This window comes from Bos javanicus, chromosome 28 (assembly GCF_032452875.1).
Source record: "Bos javanicus breed banteng chromosome 28, ARS-OSU_banteng_1.0, whole genome shotgun sequence".
In the NCBI taxonomy this organism is placed as follows: domain Eukaryota; kingdom Metazoa; phylum Chordata; class Mammalia; order Artiodactyla; family Bovidae; genus Bos; species Bos javanicus.
The window spans coordinates 19,016,345-19,036,476 of record NC_083895.1 but is presented as its reverse complement, the minus strand read 5'-3'; the positions used below and the strand labels follow the sequence as shown (position 1 = coordinate 19,036,476).

The 20,132-nt window shown below is 36.3% G+C and overlaps 1 protein-coding gene across 4 annotated transcripts in view; it reads right to left on the bottom strand.

The window, feature by feature from the left end:
• The window catches only part of CABCOCO1 (ciliary associated calcium binding coiled-coil 1), a 167,745-nt gene that overhangs the window by 129,327 nt on the left and 18,286 nt on the right, over window positions 1-20,132 (bottom strand). For 3 of the 4 annotated variants that reach the window (XR_009734210.1, XM_061405080.1, XM_061405081.1), the window contains exon 3: window positions 3,329-3,498. Coding sequence is in view for 3 of the 4 variants with exons in the window: in XM_061405080.1 (XP_061261064.1) it covers window positions 3,329-3,498 (170 nt within the window). In the remaining variant the exon portion in view is untranslated. Of the gene's footprint in view, window positions 1-3,328; window positions 3,499-5,429; window positions 5,508-20,132 lie in introns of all 4 variants that reach the window. The other variant, XM_061405082.1, reaches the window with a different exon arrangement.

The window sequence follows — 20,132 nt, the reverse complement described above, 5'->3', positions numbered from 1 at the left end:
TTTACATGATCATGTGCTCTTTTATTCTTTCAATTTTTTACATGAATCACATTTTCAACACCAAACCATTCAGCATTGAATTTCTGATATAAAGCCCAACTGATAATCTATATTATTTTTTTATGAATTGCCTGATTAATTCTGACAATATTTTGTTGAGATGCTTTTATGTTCATTAGGGACATTGCTCTGTAATTTCTTCTCCTCCTTTTACTCCTACTTCCCCCCACCTTTCCTCAACTTTTTCTTCTTTTCCCTTTCTCCTCACCCCTCCTTCTTCTCTTTGTCAGGTTTGGTATGAAGATAATTTTAGCCTCAAAAAATGAGTTACAAAGAGTTCTTTCCTCTGTTATTTCTGGAAGATGTCATATATAGTTGGTGGTATTTCTTCATTAAATGTTTAACAGAATTTTCCAGTAGAAACATCTGGGCCTGAAGAATTTTTTCCAATAGTTCTTAGCAACAAATTCAATTTTTTCAATAGTTATGGGACTATCAAGATATCTACTTCATCTGGTGAATTTTATTAGTTTGAGGTTTTTGAAAACTGGTCAGTTACTTTTGTTTTCTAATGTACATATAATTAATATTCTCTTATTATTCTGTTAATGTCTGCACAGTCTTTAGTGATATCCTTTTTTATACTTGATAATAATAACCTGTACCTGCCATCTTTTTTCTTAGTCAGTTTTGCTTCATGTTTATCAATTTTGTTCTTATCAAAGATCCAGATTTTTGTTTCACTGATTTTCTCTATTGGTTTTCCATTTTTAATTTCATTGACTTCTGTTTATTATTTATTTCTTTTCTCCTTGATCCATGCTCTATTCATTTACTTAAAAATCTTTTCTAATATCTGTTGAGGCTTTCTCTTTGACTCATGGACTATTAAGAATTGTGCTGTTCAATATCCAAGTGTTCAGAGATTTCCCTTACATATTTCTGTTGTTAACTGTTTAATTCCATGATGGTCAGAAAATATATTTGTATGGTTGCAATTAAACTTAAGGTTGTTACATGACCCAGGATATGGTCCACCTTGATGAATGTGCCATACACACTTGAAAGCATGACTATTCTGTTGTTTTGGGGTATACTATTCTGTAAATGGCAATTAGATCCAGACAGTTGATGTTTTTCTTTTGGTTTACCTTATTTGTGACCTAGTCAGCCTCTTGAATTTACAGGTCTATGTCTTCTGATAAATTTGGGATGTTTTCAACTACTGCTTTTTCAAATGCTTGTTTACTGCTGTACTCTTTCTCCTATCTTTTTGGGACTCTGAATGATATGTATATTAGAACTTCCGTTGTCCATAGGTCCTTGAGGTTTTGTTCATTTGTTTATCAATCTTTTTTAAATTTTTCTCTGTATTGCACAGATTGGATAATTTCTATTGCTCTTCCATCTTTAAGTTAACTGATTTTTCCTTTGTCTCCATTCTGTTATTGATTCCATTCAGTGAGATTTTAATTTTGGTCATTGTACAATTTGGTTCTAAAATTTTGTTTCTTGATTATACCTTCTGTTTCTTTCATGATGCTTTATATTTTAACGTTTATTTCAACAATGTTCACAACAGTTCTTTTAAGCTCTTGTAGCTGTTTTGAAGTCTTTGTCATCTAATCTCAATATCCATTTCATCTTATTGTTAGTATCTAGTTACTAATATTTTCCATACAGGATGAGATCCACATAGTTCTTTGTCTGCCTAGTAATTTTGACAATAGTATTCAAATAATATTATTTCTATTTCGAGACCTGTAGTACTCAAAGATTCCACAAATATTTGTGTCATGAGGGAAAAAACAGCCAAAGTCTGTTTTTGTGATGATTTACTAAGAATTCTTTTTTGGAAGATTATAGTTCAACAACTGACACTGAAACAATGTTATATTATTTATCAGGACTCTTAATAAAATAGTACTGAAAAGACTGAATTCTCAAAACTAACTACCTAAGACTTCAGTTTTTGTTTTAGTTTTATATTAGGTACAGAATAATCTGAAATCAGTCAATTAATATCATACAATATTTCTCATTGTCAAATATAATTATTTTTTTCTTCTATTGGTACATTATTAGTGTTTAACATGGCACCACATACCTAAGTAAAGAAAAAATGAAATTCTCCTATTTGCAGAGAAGAAAAAATATGGATTTTTCTTCCTCACATACAAAAAACTACCAATTCTTCCCTTGTTAAGAGTGATGAGGAGCAGGAAGAATACATATGATGTGAGTGATTCCTCAGTTAATTTTGCTAACACAGTATTTCCCCTGCTTCTGAACAGTTAGAAAATGATACAAGGAACAAAATAAGCTTTGTGTGACCAAAAGTCCTCCATTAATTTTAGTAGGACAATGGTGACAATACTTTAGGGGTAGAAAGGTCTTCTACCTCCCCAAATTTTTAAAAAAAAGAAACTAAAAACAAGCAAATAATCAAAAGAAGAGACAAAATGGAAGGAGGAGGAAATGAAGGAAGGAAGGAAGCAAAGCTGCCTCCCGTAGACACAAGCAGGTCTTTCAGTGGAGTTAGAAATATCTTGACATTTATTGTGTTCATGGTCTTTTGATTACACAGTAAGATTCATGTTCCTGTTCTGCCACTTACCAACTATGCACCTTGGACCGCTTGCTCAACTGTGATATAGGGGTTATGATACCTCCCCTGCAGTTGTTCTGCATTTTACAATCTATGTTGAAGATTGGAACCAAATATACTGCCTAGGACAAAGTTGGCAATAAGTAATGATAGATTTCCTTCTTTTCCTCCTTCCAAGAAAGTAACTCTGTTTATTCTCAAACAAAAGTCATCACATTTAAAACTGCTCCAAGGAAGAATTTCCAAATTTCCATAGTAACTCATTTCAGTAAATTAAAAAACTCACAAAATCTAAGTGTATGGGACTAATGTCTATTTCATGGGGCTTTGATACTGACCAAAGTACCTCCTCTTAACAGCAAACCTGATATTACAGTAATATTTAAATGTAAGATAAGATGAAAACAGCTCAAACAATAAAAAATATCTAGATAAATCTGAACTACTTGACATTTTTGGGATGATGACACTGATGAGATTTCAAAATTAAAGTAATATATCTGGCAAATTCATTATTAAGAGAACATTAACCTTATTAAGTATTAACACTTTACAACTTAATGAAGTTATGAAGTATATTCTTTCTATATATATCCAAGGAAAAAACATAATTTTCATTGTAGGATTTACAATAAAATTAGGAGCTTTTGCTTGAGAAAATTCATTTAGACAGTGGACTAAATTTTCTTTTCTTAAAAAAAGAAAAAGTAATGTACTTACTTCTAAGATTATGAAGTAGCATATCTAGTAAAGTCATAAATTTTGAATATTGAATAACAGAGAAGTCCATTCCTTTTGCCCACAAAAATCCAGATACATAATAATCTAGTAGACTGGCTTCCTTTAAACAGGTTTGAAGATTTTTGAAATTCAAAAACTTTTCTAGTTTCCTGTAACAAGAAAAATCCAGATATTAAAATTGATTAAACACTGACAGTTCCTTTTCTAAGTTTTGAAAACAGATACTATTCTTGAATGAAGATTCTATAATGCTCATAATCTAAAAAATCTATGATTATATCAACATCCTAAATTCAAAACAGCATTCAAAAGAGAGAGCACATGAAAATTCTTATTATTCTTTTTTTTCCACTTCCTCTTTCTTCTTCTAAATTTCTCTCCTCTCCTCTTTTTTTTTAATTGGAGGAAAACTGCTTTCCAATGTTGTGTTGGTTTCTGCCATAGAATATGTGAATCAGCCATAATTATACATATATCTTCTCTCTTGAGCCTCCCTTCCCTTCTCTCATACCACCCCTGTAGGTCATCACAGAGCATCAGGCTGGGCTCCCTGTGTTATACAGCAACTTCTCACCAGCTGCTCATATGTTGATGCTACTTTCTCCATTCATCCCACTCTTTCTCTCCCTTTCCCACCATGTTTACAAGTCCATTCTCTACATCTGCGTCTCCATTCCTTCCCTGCAAATAGGTTCATTGATACTGTTTTTTAGATTGCTTATATATGGGTTAATATATTAATTTGTTTTTCTCTTTCTGATTTACTTCACTCTGTAGGCTGTAGGTTCACCCACCTCACTAGAACTGACTCAAATTCATTTTTTATAGCTGGGTACTATCCCATTGTATATACATACCACATCTTCTTTATCCATTCATCAGTCGATGGACATCTAGGTTGCTTCCAGGTCCTGGCTATTGTAAATAGTGCTGCAATGAACACTGCAGTACATATGCCTTTTAGGACTGTTTTATCAGGGAATATGCCCAGTAGTGGGGCTGCTGGGTCATATGGTATATTTAGTCCTAGTTTTTTTAAGGAATCTCTGTACTTTTTTTCATAATGGCTATATCAGTTTACATTCCCACCAACAGTTGTCGGGAGGTTCCTTTTTCTCTTATTTATCTCTGAAGTAAAATGTCGTAACTTTTTATTTTCTTTCAAATTCAATGTCTTTTTCCATTTATACAATCAAGTTTCTTTTACTTCTAGCAGTGTTCTGGAACTGGATTGTTAAATATTTATTGTTTTCTTTTTTAAGAATTCCAATTACGTATGTTTTACTCATTTTTTCTAATACTGTAATTTTATCTTCAAAAATTTTTAAATCAATTTCCTTTTCATTTTATATGCTTTTCTCATTACTGTCTTCTATGTCCCTTGTATTTTCAGCATTGTTAATTCTCCCTTGGGCTACTTATAAATTTCACTTCTGTGAGATCGCTCCTTCTCTACTTTTTTTAAAAAAAAGTTTCATCACCTTTTATTTCTTTTTATCTCTACCTTGATTTTTTTGTATCTCTGTCTTATGTTCTTGTGATTACTTCACAAGAGTTCTTATTCTTAATTCATGATAAATATTTGAGCTTTTTTTTTGTCTGTTCATGGACATATTTTTCTCGTGTACTTCCTTTGCCTGACATTTCTTTTTCCTATTCTTCATTTTTATCCTCGCAATGTCTTTGTATGTATACTCCTAGTTTAATGCTCAAACCTGGTCATATTACAAGCTATTTTCTATATGAAATAAGTTTATGTCAATTATTTTACTTTTTAGGCTTTATTCAATTAGTGGGAAAAATGAAAGATGTACAATAAGTTGTCCTTATACCACATAAATAATCTATTTCTTATAGATATAGGATCTGCTCCACACCTTATAATATAGTCCTGCTGTTGCAAACAAGTGTTCTTGGAATGGCACTTCAGGGTTTTCACTTCACCTGGGAGAATAAGTGTATTTTTAAACTCATTCTCAGATCTTCAACTATGTGATCTTCCTTGTACTTTTCCCCACACTTCTGCTAGATCTACCATGTTTCTGGCTAGATCTACCATGTTTCTGGCAGTAATACTCACATTTTGCAGTCTGGACTTTCATTCTCCTTGTTAGTACAGAGATGGAATTGGTATTTCCTTGATGCTTATATGTGATTTCTGAGGGAGAAAGAGAGTGTGTGTATGTGTCTGTGTGACAACTTTATACAGCTATTGAAAAAAAAGATAGCCCTTATTATTTATAATATTGAAATAAATTATATGATCAGAATAATGAATACAGCAAGATTAAACAAGTTTGGGAAAAAATAAAGCTGATGTCATGTTTAACACACTCTCATCCAACTCAGAAACATTTACAGTGGTATCTGAGTAGACCCCAATCCCCAAAGTGAGATCTGAGTCTTTTCACAGTAATCATAGCTCCCTTCTCATAATGCTATATAATGCCTTTCTGTATATGGCATTCTTTATAATTATTGACCTACAGTGGGTACTGTCCTAAATTGTTCTAGTTAATGCATAACTAAAGGTAAGGTTAATTTTCTTCTGTGGAACAAAAATCAAAAGCATAAATAAATAGCTTTGACTGCTACTGGCAGCTATTTTAGAAAAATCAGTCCCAAGATTAAGCCTTACTTCCTGATAATTTTGAGGACTTGAGTCAACCAACACTGTAGTCACTCTCTCTCTCAATGTCCCATTATGTGATAGTTTACATACACAAATATGTGTCAGTTCAGTTCAGTCACTCAGTCGTGTCTGACTCTTTGCAACCCCATGAACTGCAGCACGCCAGGCCTCCCTGTCCATCACCAACTCCCGGAGTTCACTCAGACTCATGTCCATCGAGTCAGTGATGCCATCCAGCCTTCTCATATGTGTACATGTGCATAAACTTTATTTTTAAGACAATACAATCAGTATGTTACAAGAAAATAAAAGCATGCACAACTGATACATTTTGTCAAGCAGAGAAATTAAATGATAGATGCAGAAAAGAACGGGCAGGCACTCTGGGGAGGGAGGTTATCTTACTAGCCAGCCATCTTGCATTTGCATTGGATCTCAGTCAGAAAGATTCATTTTTCAATGTTTATAGTACCACTTAGTCTTAGGTGAAAAGCAGTAAGAAAACTTCTATAGTAGTAAAAACTTGTGGTATTTTACTAGAATCAATAAACAGGCCAAGAAACAGTTAGAAAACAAAGTAACAGACCAAATATATATGGAAACAGGAATATGAGAGGTAATATTTCAAAATCAGTAAGGGAAGTACGAATTGTTCAAGAATGATGCTAGTTTATTCCAATAGAAATTAAAAAGTTAAAAAAAAATGCTGGCAGCACTAGCTAGCCACATAGAAAATAAAACAATACTTTAACCAATACATGGATTAACTAAAACAAACCCAGTAGCATTTTATTCTGAATTATATCCTTAAAGCTTTGGTTTTTTGGGGGAAGAGGGGAAATTTACAATAAGAGTGTATTTGTTTAAGAAACAGTTTTTGAACAGCAACTTTTCTTATTTTCCTTGCTATCAAAGCTTTTATTTTATGAAGTTTAATTACTTCTCTGATTCACTATGCTGGATATATACTCTAACATCTAATTGCTATAATCTGCATTTTGAATGTTTTCATAAATTTTTTTTCATTACTGACTTTATTTTCAGCAAGATACGGGATTTATTCTTTTTTTCCTTTATTTTTTATTGAAGGATAATTGCTTTACAGAATTTTGTAGTTTTCTGTCAAGTCTCAACATGAATCAGCCGTAGGTATACATATGTCCCCTCTCTTTTGAACCTCATTCCCATCTCCCTCCCCATCCCACCCCTCTAGATGGATACAGAGCCCCTGTTTGAGTTTCCTGAAGCATATAACAAATTCCCCTTGGCTATCTATTTTACATATGGTAATGTAAGTTTCCATGTTACTCTCTCCATATATCTCACCCTCTCCTCCCCCTCCCCATGTCCTTAAGTCTATTCTCTATGTCTGTTTCTCCACTGCTGCTCTGCAAATAAATTATTCAGTATCATTTTTCTAGATTCCGTATATATGCATTAGAATAGGATATTTATCATTCTCTTTCTGACTCACTTCACTCGGCATAATAGGTTCTAGGTTAATCCTTCTTGTCAGAACTGACTCAAATGTGTTCCTTTTTATGGCTGAGTAATATTCCATTGTGTATATATGCCACAACTTCTTTATCCATTCATCTGTCGAAGGACATTGAGGTTGCTTCCATATTCTACCTATTGTAAATAGTGCTGCAATGAACAATGCAATATATGTATCTTTTAAAATTTTGATTTCATCAAGGTATACGCCCAGAAGTGAGATTGCTAGGTCATATCGTGGTTTTATTCCTAGTTTTCTAAGGAATCTGAACACCGTTGTCCATAGTGGCTGTATCAGTTTACATTCCCACCAACAGTGCAAGAGCATTCCCTTTTCTCCACACCCTCTCCAGGATTTATTGTTTGTAGACTTTTTGATGATGGCCATTCTGACCAGTGTGAGGTGATATCTCATTGTAATTTTGATTTGCATTTCTCTAATAATGAGTGATGTTTAGCATCTTTTCATGTGTTTATTAGCCATCTCTATGTCTTCTTTGTATGTTTAAGTCCTTTTCCCACTTTTTGATTGGGTTGTTTGTTTTTCTGGCACTGAGTTGTATGAGCTGCTTGTATATTTTGGAAATTAATCCATTGTTAATTGTTTCATTTGCTATCATTTTCTCCTATTCTGAGGGTTGTCTTTTCACCTTGCTTAGAGTTTCCTTTGCTATGCAAAAGCTTTTAAGTTTCATCAGGTCCTACTTGTTTACTTTTGTTTTTATTTCAGTTACTCTAGGAGGTAATGTTGAAGAAACTAAAGTTGAATGGTTCTACGAAGACCTACAAGACCTTCTAGAACTAACACCAAAAAAAGATTCTTTTCATTATAGGGGACTGGAATGCAAAAGTAGGAAATCAAGAGATACCGGGAGTAACAGGCAAATTTGGCCTTGGAGTACAAAACAAAGCAGGGCAAAGGCTAACAGTTATACCAAGAGAACGCACTGGTCATAGCAAACACCCTCTTCCAACAACACAAGAGAAGACTCTACATATGGACATCACCAGATGGTCAATACCAAAACAGATTGACTATATTCTTTGCAGCAAAAGATGCAGAAGCTCTATACAGTCAGTGAAAACAAGACTGGGAGCTGACTATGGCTCGGATCATGAACTCCATATCAACAAATTCAGACTTAAAATGAAGAAAGTAGGGAAAACCACTAACCATTCAGGAATGACATAAATCAAATCCCCTACAATTATACACTGAAAGTGACAAACAGATTCAAAGATTAGATCTGGTAGACAGAGTACCTGAAGAACTATGGACAAAGGTTCATGACATTGTACAGGAGGCTGTGATCAAGACCATCCTGAAGAAAAAGAAATGTAAAAAGGCAAAATGGTAGTCCAAGGAGGCCTGACAAATAGCTGAGAAAAGAAAAGATGCGAAAGGCAAAGGAGAAAAGAAAAGATATACCCATTTGAATGCAGAGTTCCAAAGAATAGCAAGGAAAGATAAGAAAGCCTGCCTCGCTGATTAATGCAAAGAAGTAGAGGAAAACAATAGAATGTGAAAGACTAGAGATGTCTTCAAAAAAATTAGAGATACCAAGGGAACATTTCATGCAAAGATGGGCATAATAAAGGAAAGAAATGTTATGGACCTAACAGAAGCAAAGATATTATATTAAGAAGAGGTGGCAAGAATACACAGAAGAACTATACAGAAAAGATCTTCATGACCCAGATAACAGCGATGGTGTAATCACTCACCTAGAGCCAGACATCATGGAATGAGAAGTCAAGTGGACCTTAGGAAATATCACTACGAACAAAGCTAGTGGAGGTGATGGAATTCCAGTTGAGCTATTTCAAATCCTGAAAGATGATGCTGTGAAAGTGTTCACTCAATATGCCATCAAATCTGAAAACTCAGCAGTGGTCACAGGACTGGAATGGGTCAATTTTCATTCCAACCCAAGCAAGGCAATGCCAAAGAAGGTTCAAACTACCATACAATTGCACTCATCTCACAAGCTAGTAATGTAATGTTCAAAATTCTCCAAACCAGGCTTCAACAGTATGTGAACCATGAACTTCCAGATGTACAAGCTGGATTTAGAAACGGCAGTGGAACCAGAGATCAATTTGCCAACATCCACTGGATCACAGAAAAAGCAAGAGAATTCCAGAAAAAATATCTACTTCTGCTTTATTGACTACACCGAAACCTTGGAGTGTGTGGATCACAATGAACTGTGGAAAATTCTTAAAAGAGATGGGAACACCAGACCACTGGACCTGCCTCCTGATAAATCTGGCTGGAGGTCAAGAAGAAACAGTTAGAACTGGACATGGAACAACAGACAGGTTCCAATAGGGAAAGGAGTACATCAAGGCTGTATATTGTCACCCTGCTTATTTAACTTATATGCAGAGTACATCATGCAAAATGCCAGACTGGATGAAGCACAAGCTGGGATCACGACTGCCAGGATAAATATCAATAACGTCAGATATGCAGGCAATACCACCCTTATGGCAGAAAGCAAAGAACTAAAGAGCCTCTTGATGAAAGTGAAAGAGGAGAATGAAAAAGTTGGCTTAAAACTCAACATTCAGAAAACGAAGATCATGGCATCTGGTCCCATCATTTCATGCCAAATAGATGGGGAAACAACGGAAACAGTGACAGAGTTTAATTTGGGGGGCTCCAAAATCACTGCAGATGGTGACTTTAGCCATGAAATTAAATGACACTTGCTCCTTGGAAGAAAAGTTATTCCCAACCTAGACAGCATATTAAAAAGGAGAGACATGACTTTGCCAACAAAGGTCTGTCTAGTCAATGCTATGCTTTTTCCAGTAGTCATGTATGGATGTGATATTTGGAGGATAAATAAAGCTGAGCACTGAAGAATTGATGCTTTTGAACTGTAGTGTTTGAGAAAACTCTTGAGAGTCCCTATCCAACCAGTCCACCCTAAAAGAAATCAGTCCTGAATATTCATTGGAAGGACTGATGCTGAAGCTGAAACTCCAGTACTCTGGCCATCTGATGAGAAGAACTGACTCACTGGAAAAGACCCTGATGCTGGGAAAGATTGAAGGCAGGAGGAGAAGGGGATGACAGAGGATGTGATGCTTAGACGGCATCACCGACTTGATGGGCATGAGTTTAACTAAGCTCTGGGTGTTGGTAATGGACAGGAAAGCCTAGAATGCTGCAGTCCATGGGGTTGCCAAGAGTCGGACATGACTGAGCAACTGTAATGAACTGAATCTAGAAGGTGGACCATAGAGAGGATCTTGCTTTGATTTATGTCATTGTGTGTTCTGCCTATGTTTTCCTCTAAGAGTTTTATAGTTTCTGGTCTTAAATTTAGGTATTCAATCCATTCTTAATTTATCTTTGGGTATGGTGTTAGGACATGCTCTAATTTCCTTCTTTTACATGTAGCTGTCCAGTTTTACCAGCACCATTTATTGAAGAGGCTGTCTTCGCCCCATTGTATATTTTTGCCTCCTTTGTCAAAAATAAGGTACCCATGGGTGCTTGGGTTTATTTCTGGGCTTTCTATCTTGTTCCATTGGTCTATATTTCTGTTTTTGTGCCAGGGCCATATTGTCTTGATGACTGTAGCTTTGTAGTATAACTGGAAGTCAGGAAGGTTGATTCCTCCAACTCCATTCTTCTTTCTCAGGACTGCTTCAGCTACTCAGGGTCTTTTGTGTTTCCATATGAATTGTGAAATTTTTTGTTCTAGTTCTATGAAAAATTCCATTGACAATTTGATAGGGATTGCATTGAATCCGTAGATTGCCTTTGGTAGTATAGTCATTTTCACATTATTGATTCTTCCTACCCAGGAGTGTGGAGTATCTCTCCATTTGTTTATGTCATCTTTGATTTTTTTCATAAGTGTCTTACAATCTTCTGTGTATAGTTCTTTTGTCTCCTTAGGTAAGTTTATTCTTAGATATTTAATTATTTTTGTTGCAATGGTGAGTGGGATTGATTCCTTAATTTCTCTTTCTGATTTTTCATTGCTAGTATATAGAAATACAAGTGATTTCTGTGTATTGATTTTGTATCCTGCAACTTTGGTAAATTAAATGATTAGCTCCAGTAATTTTCTGATACTATTGTTATGATTTTCTATGTACAGTATCATGTCATCTGCTAACAGTGAGAGCTTTACTTCTTCTTTACTGATCTGGATTCCTTTTATTTCTTTTTCTTCTCTGACTTCTGTAGCTAGGACTTTCAGAACTATTTTGAAATAACAGTCAAGAAAGTGGACACCCCTGTCTTGTTCCTGATCTTAGTGGGGATGCTTTCAGTTTTTCACCATTGAGAATAATGTCTGCTGTAGGCTTATCATATATGGTCTTTACTATGTTGAGGTAGGTTCTTTCTATGCCTAGTTTTGAAGATTTTTTAATCATAAATGGGTGCTGAATTTTGTCCAAAGCTTTTTCTGCATCCATTGAGATTATATGGTTTTTGTCTTTTAATTTGTTAATATGGTGTATCACATTGATTTGCAAACACTGAAGAATCCTTGTATCCCTGGAATAAACCCAACTTGATAATGGTGTATGAGATTTTTGATGTGTTGCTGAATTCTGTTTGCTATAATTTTGTTGAGGATTTTTGCAGGTATGTTCATCAGTGATATTGGCCTGCAGTTTTCTTTTTTTGTGTTGTCTTTGTGTGTCTTTTTTTGGGTTTGTCTTTGGTGTCAGGGTGATGCTGGCCTTGTAGAATGAGTTTGGAAGTGCTCCTTCTTCTGCAATTTTTGAAAGAGTTTTAGAAAAACAGACATTAGCTCTTCTCTAAATGTTTGATAGAATTCTCCCGTGAAGCCATCTGGTCCTGGGCTTTTTTCTTTTGGAGATTTTTGATCACAGCCTCAATTTCAGTGCTTGTAATTAGGTTGTTTTATTTCTTCACGGTTCAGTCTTGTAAGATTGAACTTGTTTTAAGAACTTGTCCATTTCTTACAGGTTATCCATTTTATTGCCATATCGTTGTCAAAATAGTCTCTTATAGTCCTTTGTATTTCTGCATGGTCGTTGTAACCACTCCTTTTTCATTTCTAATTTGTTGATTTGATTCTCCTCTCTTTTATTCATGATGAGTCTGACTAAAGGTTTGTCAATTTTGTTTATCTTCTCAAAGAACCAGCTTTAAGTTTTATTAATCTTTACTATTGTTTCTTTCATTTATTTTTCATTTATTTATGCTCGGATCTTTATGATTTCTTTCCTACTAATTTTGGGTTTTTTTGTTCTTTTTCCACTTGCTTTAGTTGTAAAGTTAGGTTGTCTATTCGATGTTTTTCTTGTTTCTTGAGGTAGGATTGTATTTCTATAAACTTCCCTCTTAAAACTGCTTTTGCTGCAACCCATAGGTTTTGAGTTGTCATGTTTTTATTGCCATTTATTTATAGAAATTTTTTGATTTCCCTTTTGATTTCTTCTGTAACTGGTTGGTTATTTAGAAACTTACAGTATAATCTCCATGTGTTTGTTTTCTACATCTTTTTCTTGTAATTGATATCTAGTCTCATAGCATTGTAGTCAGATAAGATGCTTGATATGATTTCTATTTTCTTAAATTTACTGAAGTTTGATTTGTGACCCAAGATGTGGTCTATCCTGGAGAATGTTCCATGTACATTTGAAAAGGTGTGTTCTTCTGGATTTGGATGGAATAGCCTGAAGATATCAATGAAATCCATCTCATCAAATGTATCATTTAAGACTTGTGTTTCCTTATTAATTTTCTGTTTTGATGATCTGTCCATTGGTGTGATTGGGGTGTTAAAGTCTCCTACTATTATTATGTTACTGTGAATTTCTCCTTTTATGTCTGTAAGTTTTTGCCTTATGTACTGAAGTGCTCCTATGCTGGGTCCATAGATATTTACATCTTCCTCTTGGATTGATATCTTGTTCATTATGGAGTTTTCTTCCTTATCTTTTGTAATCTTTAAGGTCTATTTTGTCTGATATGATGATTGCTACTCCAGCTTTCTTTTGCTTCCCATTTGCATGGAATATATTTTTCCATCCTCTCACTTTCAGTCTATATGTGGTTTGAAGTGAGGTCTGAAGTGACCTCACTTGAGGTTTTGACCTCTTGAATTCTGAAGTGGGTTTCTTGTAGACATTATATATATGGGTCTTGCTTTTGTATCCATTCAGCCAGTCTGTATCTTTTGGTTGGAGCATTAAATCCATTTACATTTAAAGTAAATATTGATATATATGTTCCTATTGCCATTTTCTTAATTGTTTGGGGTTGATTTTGTAGATCTTTTTTCATCTATTTCTTGACTATCTAAGTCCCTTTAACATATGTTGTAAAGATGGTTTGGTGATACTGAATTCTCTTAACTTTTGCTTGTCTGAAAAGCTTTTTATTTCTTTATCACTTTTGAATGAGATCCTTGCTGGGTATAGTAATCTTGGTTGTAGATTGTTCCCTTTCAATATTTTAATAACCTTCCATTCCCTTCTGGCCTGCAGAGTTTCTGCTGAAAGATCAGCTGTTACTTGTATGGGGTTTTCCTTCTATGTTACTTGTTGCTTCTCCCTTGCTGCTTTTAATATTCTTTGTGTTTAGTCTTTGTTAGTTTGATTAGTATGTGTCATGCATATTTTCCCCTGGGTTTATCCTATATGGGACTCTTTGTGGCTCTTGTATTTAAATGACTATTTCCTTTTCCATGTTGGGGAAATTTTCAAATATAATCGCTTCAAAATTTTTCTCATAACCTTTCTTTTTCTCTTCTTCTTCTGGGACCCCTACAGTTCAAATGTTGGTGCATTTGATATTGCTTGAGGTCTCTGAGACTATCTTCAGTTCTTTTCATTCTTTTTATTTATTTTGCTATTCAGAAGTTATTTCCACTGTTTTATCTTCCAGCTCACTGATTCGTTCTGCTTCAGATATTTTCCTATTGATTCCTTCTACAGTATTTTTAATTTCAGTAATTGTGTTGATTGTTTCTGTATGTTTATTCTTTAATTTTTCTAGGTCTGTGTTAGTTGATTCTCGCATTTTATCCATTCTTTTTTAAAGTTTTTGGCCATCTTTACTATCATTATTCTGAATTAATTTTCAGGTAGTTTGCCTAATTCATCTTCATTCATTTGGACTTCTGTGTTTCTAGTTTGTACCTTCATTTGTGTGGTATTTCTCTGCTTTTTTCATTTTTTCAAAACCTGACTATCTTTGAGGTCTCCTATCCCCAAGCTTCAAGGTTGAATTCTTTATTTTTGGTTTCTGACCTCCTAAAGTTGGTCCGAGGAGCTACCCCTCACCCAAGGTCTGGGGCAGCAACCAAGAGTGCCAGGCTGTGTCAACATAGTACCGGCCAATAGGAGCTACACCACATCTGAGGTCGGGGCGGTGGCCAAGAGGAACTACCCCATGTCCGAGGTCAGGGGCGGCGGCCAGGAGGAGCTACCCCATGATGGAGGTCAGTGGCGGCGGCGAGAGGAGCTACCACAAGCCCAAGGTGAGGGCGGCAGCCGAGAGGAACTACCACAAGCCCGAGGTCAGGGGAGGTGGCCTAGAGGAACAACCCATGTCAAAAGAGCTGTGGCTGCGTGGGTGCAGGAGGGCCAAGAGGAGCTACTCCACGTCCAAGGTCAGGCGGGGCGACCATGAGGAGATACCCCTTGACCAAGGTAAGGAGCAGCGGCTGCGCTTTGCTAGAGCAGCCATGAAGAGATACCCCATGTCCAATCTAAGAGAAAGCCAAGTAAGATGGTAGGTGTTGTGAGAGGGCATCAGAGGGCAGACACACTGAAACCATAATTACAGAAAACTAGCCACTATGATCACATGGACTACAGCCTTGTCTAACTCAATGAAACTAAGCCATGCCATGTGAGGCCACCCAAGACGGGAGGGTCATGGTGGAGAGGTCTGACAGAATGTGGTCCTCTGCAGAAGGGAATGGCAAACCACTTCACTTTGTTGCATTGAGAACCCCATGAACAGTATGAAAAGGCAAAATGATAGATAACTGAAAGGGTAACTCCCTGGGTCGGTAGGTGCCCAATATGCTACTGGAGATCAGTGGAGAAATAACTCCAAAAAGAATGAAGGGATAGAGCCAAAGAAAAAACAATACTCAGTTGTGGATGTGACTGGTGATAGAAGCAAGGTCCAATGCTGTAAAGAGCAATACTGCATAGGAACTTGGAATGCCAGGTCCATGAATCAAGGCAAATTGGAAGTGGTCAAACAGGAGATGGCAAGAGTAAACATCGACATTCTAGGAATTAGCGAACTAAAATGGACTGGAATGGGTGAATTTAATTCAGATGACAGTTATATATACTACTGTGGGCAGGAATCCCTTAGAAGAAATGGAGTAGCCATCATGGTCAACAAAAGAGTCCAAAATGCAGTACTTGGATACAATCTCAAAAACAACAGAATAATCTCTGTTCGTTTCCAAGGCAAACCATTCAATATCACAGTAATCCAAGCCTATACCCCAACCAGTAACACTGAAGAAGCTGAAGTTGAATGGTTCTATGAAGATCTACAAGACCTTTTAGAACTAACACCCAAAAAAAGATATCCTTTTCATTATAGGGAACTGGAATGTAAAAGTAGGACATCAAGAAACACCTGGAGTAACAGGCAAATTTGGCCTTGGAGTATGGAATGAAGCAGGGCAAAGGCTAATAGAGTTTTGCCAAGAGAACGCACAGGTCATAACAAACACTCTCTTCCAACAACAAAAGAGAAGACTCTACACATGGACATCACCAGATGGTCAACACTGAAATCAGAATGATTATATTCTTTGCAGCCAAAGATGTAGAAGCTCTATACAGTCAGCAAAAACAAGACCGGGAGCAGACTGTGACTCAGATCATGGACTCCTTATTGCCAAATTCAGACTTAAATTGAAGAAAGTGGGAAAACCACTAGACAATTCAGGAATGATCTAAATCAAATCCCTTATGATTATACAGTGGAAGTGAGAAATAGATTCAAGGGATGAGATCTGATAGACAGAGTACCTGATGACTATGGACGGAGGTTCATGACATTGTACAGGAGACAGGGATCAAGACCATCCCCATGGAAAAGAAATGTAAAAAAGCAAAATGGCTGTCTGAGGAGGCCTTACAAATAGCTCTGAAAAGAAGAGAAGTGAAAAGCAAAGGAGAAAAGGAAAGATATAAGCATCTGAATGCAGAGTTCCAAAGAATAGCAAGGAGAGATAAGAAAGCCTTCCTCAGCAATCAATGCAAAAAAATAGAGGAAAACAACAGAATGGGAAAGACTAGAAATCTCTTCAAGAAAATTAGAGATACCAAGGGAACACTTCATGCAAAGATGGGCTCTTGGTGATGGACAGGGAAGCCTGGCATGTTGTGACTCATGGGTCGCAAAGAGTCAAACACGACTGAGTGACTGAACTGAACTGAACTGAAAGTTGGTCCAGTGGCTTGTGTAAGCTTCTTATGAGATTTGTGCTGAGTTTTTCTTTGTTTGTTTGTTTTTCCCCTGATGGGCAAGGCTGAATGGGGTGGCAATCCTATTTGCTGATAACTGGGTTTGTATTTTTGTTTTGTTTGTTGTTTAGATGAGGGGTTCTGCATAGGGTGTTACTGGTGGTTGGGTGATGCCAGGTCTTGTATTTACGTGGTTTCCTTTCTGTGAGTTCTCAGTATTTCATACTCCCTAGGGTTAGTTCTCTGGTAGTCTAGGGTCTTGGAGTCAGTGCTCGTACTCCAAAGGCTCAGGGCTTGATCTTTGGTCAGGAATTAAGATTCCACAACTGGTTTGTTATGGCATTAAGTGAGATTAAAACAAATATCCAAAAACGAGAAACCAAAGATGAACCCCAGACAAATGGCAGTTATTAAATCAGGCAAATAATAATTAAAATAATGGAATATACACATACACATATAAAGCCATGAGTAAACTGAAAACAGTCCAACAAAAATCAAGAACAGTAGATTGACCTGGCCAACCAAGTAAATAAAAAATTATATTTACCAGTTACGAACAAAACTAACTAAAGCACAAACTGGAAAACAAAACTAAAGCAAGGTGCCAAGTGTGTTATAAAACAATGAAAACAAAACTAACAACTATGTTGAGAGGAAAGGAAAGAAAGAATACATACGCAATGTTAAATAGAGGTAGATAAAGAAGATTTATATACATTAAAGATTAACTGCAAGGGGAAAATAACAGTAGGAAACAAAGGAATAAATGTAGTAAAAATATAATAATTTTTTTTAAATTAAAATTATAAAAAAGAGAAGGAAAAAAACGGAGAAAGAAAGAAAAAAAGAAAACTCCACAGAACTGCAAAAGCCCCACGTACAGGCAGAGGTTTATAGCAACAATAAAAAGTGTGACTGAATGTATACATATACATATACACCCATAAGCAAAATCTAAACAGTCCAACAAAAATAAAGTACAGTAAATCAACCCAGTTAACAAAGGAAACTAAAAGATTACATCTGCCAGAACAAAACGAACTAAAGCACAAATTGTAAATCAAAACTAAAGTAAGGTATCGACTGGGGAATAAAGCAATGAAAATGAAACTAACAAAACGTTGAGAGGAATGGAAATAAAGAAAAGAAACAAAGAATAGATATGAAAAGTTAAACAGATGAAGAAGATTTACATACATTAAGGATTAACTGCAAGGGGAAAAGAACAGTAGGAAAGGCAAACAAAGGAACAAAAGAAGAAAAAAAATAATAGGTTTGAAGAAATGAAAATTAAAATTATAAAAAGAGAAAAAAAAAGAACAGAAGAAGAAAGAGAAAAAGAAAAGTCCACAGAACTGCAAAAGCCCCATGTCCAGGCAGTGGTTTACAGCAACAATAAAAAGCGTGACTGAATATACACATATACGGATACACTCATAAGCAGAATCAAAACAGTCCAACAAAAATAAAGTACAACCTATTGACCCAGCAAACAAAGGAAACCAAAAATTATATCTACCAGAACAAAACTAACTAAAGCACAAACTGGAAAACAAAACTAAAGCAAGGTGCCAACTGGGGAATAAAGCAATGCAAATAAAACTACCAAATATGTTGAGAGGAAAGGAAAGATAGAAAGGAAAGAAAGAATAGATATGCAAAGTTAAATAGAGGTAGATGAAGAAGATTTATATACAGTAAAGATCAACTGCAAGGGGAAAAGAACAGGAGGAAAAGCCAACAAATGAATAAATGTACAAAAATAATAATAGGTTTAAAAATTAAAACTAAAGAAAAAGAAAAAAAAGAAAACCCCACAGAACTGCAAAAGCCCAATATAGTGGCAGTGGTTTATAAAAGCAATAAAAAATGAATGAAAAAAAAAAGCTCAAGAGCTGAATTAGATTTCATAGTGAAAGGTTGTTGTTGAATCATGCAAATACACCGGGATTCTTGGCCCCCGGAGGAGAAGAATTCAATCCGGGGCCAGAGACGAGGCTTGATCGCTGAGCTTTTGTATAATAAAGTTTTATTAAAGTATAAAGGAGATAGAGAAAGCTTCTGACATAGGCATAAGAAGGGAGCAGAAAGAGTACCCGCTTGCTAGTGTTAACAATGAAGTTATATACTCTCCAATGAATCCAAAGAACGTCTGGAGGTTGTAAAGACCTCACCAGACCTACTCCCATAATTTACATTTTAGGATAACAGAATTAGCCAGAAGCTTTAATCCAGAGACTGTCCTTAATCCAGAGGCTGTCCTCAGGCAGGATACATTATTGTTATATAATCCTAAGGAATGTAGAGAAGGAAAAAAAGTTTGTCCTTTCTTCCTCCTTGAGAATTCCAGACCCCTCTCTCCTTGGGGACCCCTAGACTCCTTATCAACCTGCCTAGGAAATGACTCTCTCAATAGTGCCAATAAAATCGACAACTAGAACATAGGGGGAAAAAGGGGGAGAGGGGAATCCAAAAGAATCTACAGAGCAAGTCAAAACATAAGAATAATAAATGTTTTTCTTGAGTCACTGCTATCAGAGTCCTTTCCCTCACTGGGAGTCACAGTCCACCTCACCTCCCTAGGATGCCCTCCAACACTGTGCTGATCTCTAGACCTGCTGTGGGGGCAGCTCAGATTCTAATCTGGTGCTACTCCTGTGTGTTCTTGCCTCCAATGTCCACGGCTATCAGTACTAGCGTGTTTTCTTTTGTGGGAGCTCTCAATGATCTTTTATATGTGTCCATAGGCACAGAGTCTGCCTAGTTGATCGTATGGATTCAGTCTGCAGCTTGTACAGCTGGCGGGAAGGTTTTGGGTCTTCTTCCTTAGCCACCCTTCCCCTGGGTTTCAACTGTGGTTTTATTTCCACCTCTGTATGAGGGTCGTCCACTGGGGTTTGCTCCTGAGGCTGCCCTGGAGGACTCGGGTTTGCCCCTGTGAGGTGTGGAGGTGATGCAGCTGCTTGGGTCGCAGGGGTTCTGCCAGCACCAGGTACTCAGGGGAGTTGGTGGCTAGGGCAGCAGGAAATATAGTGCTCTAGAGGGTATGGCAACCAGTATTGGCCAATACACTCCAGTATTCTTGCCTGGAGAACCCCCTTCCCTGGCAGGCCACAGTCTACAGGGTCACATAGAGTTGGATACTACCCAGGTGACCTTGCCTGCACAGATGCAAAGCTTTTTATGCCTGTGGCAGCTCTGCCC